Source organism: Anolis sagrei, chromosome 2 (assembly GCF_037176765.1).
Source record: "Anolis sagrei isolate rAnoSag1 chromosome 2, rAnoSag1.mat, whole genome shotgun sequence".
NCBI classification, from domain to species: domain Eukaryota; kingdom Metazoa; phylum Chordata; class Lepidosauria; order Squamata; family Dactyloidae; genus Anolis; species Anolis sagrei.
The window spans coordinates 3258837-3268666 of NC_090022.1; the positions used below are offsets into that span (position 1 = coordinate 3258837).

The 9830-nt window shown below is 43.3% G+C and overlaps 1 protein-coding gene across 1 annotated transcript in view; it reads left to right on the plus strand.

Annotated features, from left to right (window-relative positions):
- Positions 1-3121: 3121 nt before the first annotated feature.
- LOC132766204 (zinc finger protein 721-like) overlaps positions 3122-9830 on the plus strand; it is a 22777-nt gene continuing 16068 nt past the window's right edge. The window contains exon 1 of the mRNA XM_067465621.1: positions 3122-4780. Within this exon, the coding sequence (XP_067321722.1) occupies positions 3122-4780 (1659 nt within the window). The remainder of the gene's footprint in view (positions 4781-9830) is intronic.

Below are 9830 nucleotides of genomic sequence, written 5' to 3' on the forward strand. Positions count from 1 at the left end.
TCATCAGACCCATATTATTATTATTATTATTATATTATTATTATTATTATTATTCAATAATAATAATAGGGCTACATTGCTGTTGAATTGACTTTACTGCCAGTGTCAGACACATATTATTGTATTATTATATTATTATTATTATTATTATTATTATTATTATTTAATAGGGCTACATTGCTGTTGAATTGACTTTACTGCCAGTGTCAGACACATATTATTGTATTATATTATTATTATTATTATTATTATTATTATTTAATAATAGGGCTACATTGCTGTTGAATTGACTTCACTGCCAGTGTCAGACCCATATTATTATTATTATTATTATTATTATTATTATGTAATAATAATAATAATAGGGCTACATTGCTGTTGAATTGACTTTACTGCCAGTGTCAGACCCTTATTATTATTATTATTATTATTATTAAGTAATAATAATAATAGGGCTACATTGCTGTTGAATTGACTTTACTGCCAGTGTCAGACACTTATTATTATTATTATTATTATTATTATTAAGTAATAATAATAATAGGGCTACATTGCTGTTCATTGACTTTACTGCCAGTGTCATCAGACCCATATTATTATTATTATTATTATTATATTATTATTATTATTATTATTAAATAATAATAATAGGGCTACATTGCTGTTGAATTGACTTTACTTCCAGTGTCAGACACTTATTATTATTATTATTATTATTATTATTATTCAATAATAATAATAATAGGGCTACATTGCTGTTGAATTGACTTTACTGCCAGTGTCAGACCCATATTATTATTATTGTAATATTATTATTATTATTAAATAATAATAATAGGGCTACATTGCTGTTCATTGACTTTACTGCCAGTGTCATCAGACCCATATTATTATTATTATTATTATTATTATTATATTATTATTATTATTATTATTCAATAATAATAATAATAGGGCTACATTGCTGTTGAATTGACTTTACTGCCAGTGTCAGACCCATATTATTATTATTGTAATATTATTATTATTAAATAATAATAATAGGGCTACATTGCTGTTGAATTGACTTTACTTCCAGTGTCAGACACTTATTATTATTATTATTATTATTATTATTATTATTCAATAATAATAATAATATTGCTACATTGCTGTTGAATTGACTTTACTGCCAGTGTCAGACCCTAATAATAATAATAATAATAATAATAATATGTGTCTGACACTGGCAGTAAAGTCAATTTATTATTTAAATAATAATAATAATAATAATAATAATAATAGGGCTACATAGCTGTTGAATTGACTTTACTGCCAATGTCAAAATCTAAAGTACAGTCTTGATGCATATTATTATTATTTAGAAAATAAATAAATAAATAAGAGGGCTACATTGTTGTTGAATTGACTTTATTTCCAATGTCAAGCGAATTGATAAAACTTTTGAATGAATTTGTTACAGACTCAGGAGCTCGAAATCCCGAAACGACTGATATACCCAAGGCGAGCGTCTCCATCTCTGGATCCCTGGGGCCGGATTCGAACTCTTCTCACTTCCTTTTTAGGGATCTGGATTGGATAACGGAGGAGGATTCTACACCAGGGACGTCATGGAAGACAAAGATTGTGGGAACGTGGCCCCTCTGGGTAAGGATCTGCCCTCTTGGCTCCTTCCTTGACCTTTGATTGAGGTTGGACCTTCATATCCGCAAATATGTCCCAATAGTTGTTGGTCTGGTTCCTGTGGTGTCGTTGACCCCAGTTGGACCATATATTCCCACTTTAGGCATTTCCTTGCTCATTTTACAGTGTGCATCCACTGGACGTTAAGCATACATCACATTGGAGGACCTGGTGAGGCCTACAGAAAGGTCCTTTGAGTTTTCTTGACCATCCAGGTGATTCTACAACTGAGAGTTGACTACAGAGAAGGCTTGGGCCAACTCCAGGTGTTTTGGATTCCCAACTCCCACAATTCAGCTCAGAGTGAAGAGAGGGGCCAGGAAGGCAGTTCCATCTTGTCTCTCAAAGCACCCTTGACAGATGGCCATCCAGCCTCTGCTTAATAATGGAGACTCAACTTGGAGGAACCTACTAAACAGTTATATTGTCTCTCAGTACTAAATTACAGAGATAAAAATAGGGATAATATAGTGCCCCCAAATCAATATAACTAACTTTAAATATTAATAGCTAAATTACCATGCTGGACGATTTACAAATGCCTAGAGAAGTATCTAGGCCCTGGTCAGCTTCTGCCGGAAGTTAACCATAGAATTGCTTAACGGGAAGGTTGTAGTGGAGGAAGTGTGTGGAGGTATCTCTCTTCACTTGGGAAAATGTGTGAAGGCACCTCCAGCATGACTGTAGAGAGCAGGGATGGGCCAACTTCAGTCCTCCAAGTGTATTGGACTTCAACTCCCACAATTTCTAACAGTGGTTGTTAGGAATTACAGGAGTTGAAGTCCAAAACACCTGGAGAACCTGTTGGCCCATGCCTACTCTATAATCATCTTCTGGAAGAAGCTGACCATAGCTCCATGTTTTCTAGGGCTCTCTACATCATCCAGCATCACTCTTGTCAGAGTGAAAATCGGGGTGCTATGCGCAGCGGAATAGGTTGCTAGATCAATCAGACACAGGACTCCAAAAATTCCAGGACTCTGCAGTTTTCCAGTTTTAAAATAACACAAAGTTTACTTAGTACATCTCAATACGTGTCTATTCTAAGCGGGCAAAATCAGGAACTACAAAGCACAGCTACAGTACAGTTTCAGAACATCTGCTTATCAGGCTTTCTGGCTGCAAGCTGGAAACTCCCTTTTTCTTCCCAGCAGAGAAACTTGTTATCTAACTTCTGTCAAGGTCTCTTCTCTCTGTACCTCTCTATCTCTTACAACAACAATTCCAACACATAATTGAACATAACAGAATCCACCTTGAATACATATGAACACCATTCTTAATCATATAGAAGCACATTGAAAAACCATACATGCATACCTTCAATAATTCTGACAACTCTGTGGTCAGTGTCCAATGGAAGCTGACCACAGGACCTTGAAAGAATATATTAATACAATCTGTAAATAATGAAATCAGAAAGAATTTAATTCTGTAAATGTGGAGAGTTGATTGCAGGTCTTCTTCCCTTGTCATTTCTTCAGGGGAGGACCGTTCTCTGGAGCCATGCCAGTTGATCTCAAGAGCAAACAAAGAAGAAGTCTTTGATGAAGACGAAGAATCAATGATATTGGTCAAAGTGAAGGAAGAGGACTTCGAGGATGAAGATTCATGGTCACTGGAGGAAGAAGGGAAGGAGGAAGTATCTGAGGAAGAAGAGGAATCAATGATGTTGGTGAAAGTGAAGGAAGAAGTCTTCGAGGATGAAGATTCATGGTCACTGGAGGAAGAAGGGAAGGAGGAAGTATCTGAGGAGGAAGAAGAATCAATGATGTTGGTGAAAGTGAAGGAAGAAGTCTTCGAGGATGAAGATTCATGGTCACTAGAGGAAGAAGGGAAGGAGGAAGTATTTGAGGAGGGAGAAGAATCAAGTATGTTGGTGAAAGTGAAGGAAGAAGTCTTCGAGGAAGGAGAAGAATCAATGATATTGGTGAAAGTGAAGGAAGAAGACTCTGAGGATGAAGACTCATGGTCACTGGAAGAAGAAGGGAAGGAGGAAGTCTTTGAGGAAGAAGAATCAAGGACACTGGAGGAAGAAGTGAAGGAGAAAGTATTTGAGGGAGAAGTATCAAGGACGTCGAAGGAAACCCCAGCAGAGATTGAATGGAGTATACCGACTCCTTGGCTGTCGGATGACCTTTCTGAAATTCCGATCGAAATCCTGAAGGGGAAGAAAAAGAAGAATGGCCGCTCTTCGCTTGGGAAAAAAGTCCTTCCCAAATCCGGCCCTGACTCTCAGACAGAGGAAAATCCCCACACTGGGAAGAAGCCCTACACCTGCCCGACCTGTGGAAAGACCTTGAGCAACAAACGCAACCTGACCTTCCACCAAAGAACCCACACAGGGGAGAAGCCCTACAAGTGCCTCGAGTGTGGGAAGTTGTTCAGCCAGAGCTCCAGCCTCCGTATCCACAAGAAGATCCACACCGGGGAGAAGCCGTACAAATGTATGGAGTGTGGGAAGGGCTTCAGCCACAGCACGAACATGATCCAGCACCTCCGGGTCCACACCAACGAGAAGCCATTCACCTGCTCGGAGTGCCAGAAGAGCTTTCGGAGCAACACCAAGCTGAACCTGCACATGAGGGTCCACACGGCAGAGAAGCCGTACCAATGCTTGGAGTGCGGGAAGAGCTTCAGCTACAGCTCCTACCTCCGCTTGCATAAACGGATCCATAATGGGGAGAAGCCCTACAAGTGCCAGGAGTGTGGGAAGAGCTTCCACCAGAGACAGCACTTGGTGTCCCACGAGCGGACCCACACCGGGGAAAAGCCCTACGAGTGCTTCGCGTGCGGGAAGACCTTCAGCCAGAGCTCTCATCGCAACCTCCACGAGCGGGTCCACACTGGGGAGAAGCCCTACAACTGCCTGGATTGTGGCAAGACCTTCAGCAACAATCGCAACCTGACCTTCCACCAAAGGACCCACACGGGGGAGAAGCCCTACAAGTGCCAGGAATGTGGGAAGTGCTTCAGCCAGAGCTCCAGTCTCCGAATCCACGAGAAACTCCACACGGGAGAGAAGCCGTACCAGTGCCCGGAGTGTGGAAAGAAGTTCAGCTGCCGCTCGAACCTCGTCTATCACCAGAAGACTCACATCAGGAAGAATCCTTATAAGTGCTTTGAGTGCGGGAAAAGCTTCGAGCAGAGCCAGCACCTCATGATGCACATCGAAATCCACAGGAAGACAGTAGAAGTGGGTCAGGATACACTTGTCATAGAAGGGCCATAAAGGGATGTGTCCCAATAAGGACATGCTCCTCTGTAGGCCTCTATAAGAGGAGGTGTATAGATAGAGGGAGGTCATCGTGCCTATAAAAGAGTGTGTCCCAAGAAGGACATGTTTCTCTGTAGGCCTCAATAGGAGGAGGAGTGTCTAGAATGAGGGAGGTCATCGTCCCTATAAAGGAGTGTGTCCCAAGAAGGAAATGTTCCCCTGTAGGCCTCTATAGGAGGAGGAGAATGTCTAGATTGAGTAAGGTCATCATCCCTATAAAAGAATGTGTCCCAAGGATATACTCCTCTGTAGGCCTCTATAGGAGGAGGAGAGTGTCTAGACTGAGGAAGGTCATCATCCCTATAAAGGAACGCGTCCCAAGAAGGACATACTCCTCTGTAGGCCTCTATAGGAGGAGGAGTGTGTCTAGATTGAGGATGGTCATCATCCCTATAAAGAAATGCGTCCCAAGAAGGACATACTCCTCTGTAGGCCTCTATAGGAGGAGGAGAGGGTCTAGATTGAGGATGGTCATCATCCCTATAAAGAAATGCGTCCCAAGAAGGACATACTCCTCTGTAGGCCTCTATAGGAGGAGGAGAGTGTCTAGATTGAGGAAGGTCATCATCCCTATAAAGGAACGCGTCCCAAGAAGGACATACTCCTCTGTAGGCCTCTATAGGAGGAGGAGTGTGTCTAGATTGAGGATGGTCATCATCCCTATAAAGAAATGCGTCCCAAGAAGGACATACTCTTCTGTAGGCCTCTATAGGAGGAGGAGAGGGTCTAGATTGAGGGAGGTCATCATCCCTATGTGTCCCAAGAACGACATACTCCTCTGTAGGCCTCTATAGGAGGAGGAGTGTGTCTAGATTGAGGAAGGTCATCATCCCTATAAAGGAACGCGTCCCAAGAAGGACATACTCCTCTGTAGGCCTCTATAGGAGGAGGAGAGTGTCTAGATTGAGGAAGGTCATCATCCCTATAAAGGAACGCGTCCCAAGAAGGACATACTCTTCTGTAGGCCTCTATAGGAGGAGGAGAGTGTCTAGATTGAGGAAGGTCATCATCCCTATAAAGGAACGCGTCCCAAGAAGGACATACTCCTCTGTAGGCCTCTATAGGAGGAGGAGTGTGTCTAGATTGAGGAAGGTCATCATCCCTATAAAGAAATGCGTCCCAAGAAGGACATACTCTTCTGTAGGCCTCTATAGGAGGAGGAGAGGGTCTAGATTGAGGAAGGTCATCATCCCTATAAAGGAATGCGTTCCAAGAAGGACATACTCCTCTGTAGGCCTCTATAGGAGGAGGAGATTGTCTAGATTGAGGGAGGTCATCGTTCCTATAAAGGAATGTGTCCCAAGAAGGACATACGCCTCCTTAGGCCTCTATAGGAGGAGGATAGTGTCTAGATTCAGGAAGATCATCATTCCTATAAAGGAATGCATCCCAAGAAGGACATACTCCTTTGTAGGCCTCTATAGGAGGAGGAGGAGAGTGTCTAGATTGAGGAAGGTCATCATCCCCATAAAAGAATGCATCCCAAGAAGGTGATTGGATTAAATATATATGTAGCATAAGGAGCTAATATGATATGCACACATGATTTCCTGTAAATCAGGTGTTTCTGAGGAAATGAAAGCTTATAGTAACTTAGTAGTATGCGTGAGCATGCTTGAGCCAATAAGACAGAAACTCCACATTTCTAAGAATTCATGTTCTGCTGGGGAAATTGGAAGTTAACTTTGGAAAAGAGTGTAAAAAGCCCATTGTGTGTGGTAGTTTGGTTTCCCTTGCAATAGCAAAATTGCCTGTTTTCTGGCCGGAAAATAAATCTGGTTGTTTTCACCTGATCCATTTTGTCTGTTTTCTTTTCCTGTACATTCTTGAATCCTGTGTCTTCGCGAATCCACTACAATACTAGAAGGAGAGTGTCAAGATCAAGCGAGGTCATCGTCCCTAAGGAATGGGTCCAATGAAAGACATGTTCCTCTGTAGGCCTCTATAGGAGGAGGAGGATAGCGTTTAGATCTAGGGAGATCACCGTCTCCAGTGAAGGACGTTCCTCTGTATCCTCTATAGGAGGAGGATAGTGTCTAGATTGAGGGAGGTCATCGTCTCTATAAAGGAGTGCGTCCAGTGAAAGACATGTTCCTCTGTAGGCCTCTATAGGAGGAGGAGGATAGCGTTTAGATCTCGGGAGATCACCGTCTCCAGTGAAGGACGTTCCTCTGTATCCTCTATAGGAGGAGGATAGTGTCTAGATTGAGGGAGGTCATCGTCTCTATAAAGGAGTGCGTCCAGTGAAAGACATGTTCCTCTGTAGGCCTCTATAGGAGGAGGAGGATAGCGTTTAGATCTCGGGAGATCACCGTCTCCAGTGAAGGACGTTCCTCTGTATCCTCTATAGGAGGAGGATAGTGTCTAGATTGAGGGAGGTCATCGTCTCTATAAAGGAGTGCGTCCAGTGAAAGACATGTTCCTCTGTAGGCCTCTATAGGAGGAGGAGGATAGCGTTTAGATCTAGGGAGATCACCGTCTCCAATGAAAGACGTTACTCTGTATCCTCTATAGGAGGAGGATAGTGTCTAGACTGAGGGAGTTCATCATCTCTAAAGGAATGTGTCCAGTGAAAGACATGTTCCTCTGTTGGCCTCTATAGGAGGAGGAGGACAGTGTCTAGATCTGGGGAGGTTATCGTGTTTGATTTATTGTGTTGACTGATTGGTTGTTTGTTTTCTTATGGCAAAACGCGGAAGCCTTTTGCCTTTGACCAAGAAACAAACTTAGTTGTTTGTCTTTTGCAGAGTTTATATAATGAACATATATACATACAGAGTCCAAATGTTCTCTTTGACACACAAGCCTTGTAGAACTCCAAACTCCTTCCAGCAAATGCCTCCAAACGCACCTCTCCGACAGTCCAGCTCCAGCAACCACCTCCAACAACCCACTGCAAGGGAAGTCTTTGTCCCTACAGAGGAATGTGTCTAGTGAAAGATATGTGCCTCTGTAGGCTTCTCTAGGAGGAGGAGGATAGTGTCTAGATCGAGGGAGGTCATCGTCTCTATAAAGAAATGCTTCCAGTGGAAAACATGTTCCTCTGTAGGCCTCTATGGGAAGAGGAGGATAGTGTCTAGATTGAGGGAAGTCTTTGTCCCTATAGAGGAATGTGTCTAGTGAAAGACATGTTCCTCTGTAGGCCTCTCTAGGAGGAGGAGGATGGTATCTAGATTGAGGGAAGTTTTTGTCCCTATAGAGGAATGTGTCTAGTGAAAGATATGTGCCTCTGTAGGCTTCTCTAGGAGGAGGAGGATAGTGTCTAGATCGAGGGAGGTCATCGTCTCTATAAAGAAATGCTTCCAGTGGAAAACATGTTCCTCTGTAGGCCTCTATGGGAAGAGGAGGATAGTGTCTAGATTGAGGGAAGTCTTTGTCCCTATAGAGGAATGTGTCTAGTGAAAGATATGTGCCTCTGTAGGCTTCTCTAGGAGGAGGAGGATGGTATCTAGATTGAGGGAAGTTTTTGTCCCTATAGAGGAATGTGTCTAGTGAAAGATATGTGCCTCTGTAGGCTTCTCTAGGAGGAGGAGGATAGTGTCTAGATCGAGGGAGGTCATCGTCTCTATAAAGAAATGTGTCCAGTGGAAAACATGTTCCTCTGTAGGCCTCTCTAGGAGGAGGATAGTGTCTAGATCAAGGGAAGTCTTTGTCCCTATAGAAGAATGTGTCTAGTGAAGGACATGTTCCTTTGTAGACCTCCATAGGAGGAGGAATCTGTACAAGGACCAAGTAGCAACAGTAAGAACTGACCACGGAACAACAGACTGGTTCAAGATTGGGAAAGGCGTACGGCAAGGCTGCATCCTCTCACCCAACCTTTTTAACTTGTATGCAGAACACATCATGCGATGTGCGGGGCTGGATGAATGCAAGGCTGGGGTGAAAATAGCTGGAAGAAACATTAACAACCTCAGATATGCAGATGACACCACTCTGATGGCTGAAAGCGAGGAGGAGCTGAGGAGCCTTCTAATCAAGGTGAAAGAAGAAAGCGCAAAAGCCGGGTTGCAGCTAAACGTCAAAAAAACCAAGATTATGGCAACAAGAATGATTGACAACTGGAAAATAGAGGGAGAAACCGTGGAAGCCGTGACAGACTTTGTATTTCTAGGTGCAAAGATTACTGCAGATGCAGACTGTGGCCAGGAAATCAGGAGACGCTTCCTTCTTGGGAGGAGAGCAATGTCCAGTCTCGATAAAATAGTGAAGAGTAGAGACATCAGACTGGCAACAAAGATCCATTGCCTAGTCCAAGCCATGGTCTTCCCCGTAGTCACCTACGGATGTGAGAGCTGGACCTTAGAGAAGGCTGAGCGAAGGAAGATAGATGCTTTTGAGCTGTGGTGTTGGAGGAAAGTGCTGAGAGTGCCTTGGACTGCGAGAAGATCCAACCAGTCCATCCTCCAGGAAATAAAGCCCGACTGCTCACTGGAGGGAAAGATACTGGAGACAAAGTTGAAGTACTTTGGCCACATCATGAGGAGACAGGAAAGCCTAGAGAAGACAATTATGCTGGGGAAAGTGGAAGGCAAAAGGAAGAGGGGCCGACCAAGGGCAAGATGGATGGATGGCATCCTTGAGGTGACTGGACTGACCTTGAGGGAGCTGGGGGTGGTAACGGCTGACAGGGAGCTCTGGCGTGGGCTGGTCCATGAGGTCACGAAGAGTCGGAGACGACTGAACGAATGAACAACAACAACATAGGAGGAGGAGGATAATGTCTAGATAGAGGGAAGTCATTGTCTCTAGAAAGGAATGTGTTCAGTGAAGGACATGTTCCTCTGTAGGCTTCTCTAGGAGGAGGAGGATAGCGTCTAGATTGAGGGAGGTCATCTTCTCTATGAAGGCATGTTCCACTGTAGGCTTC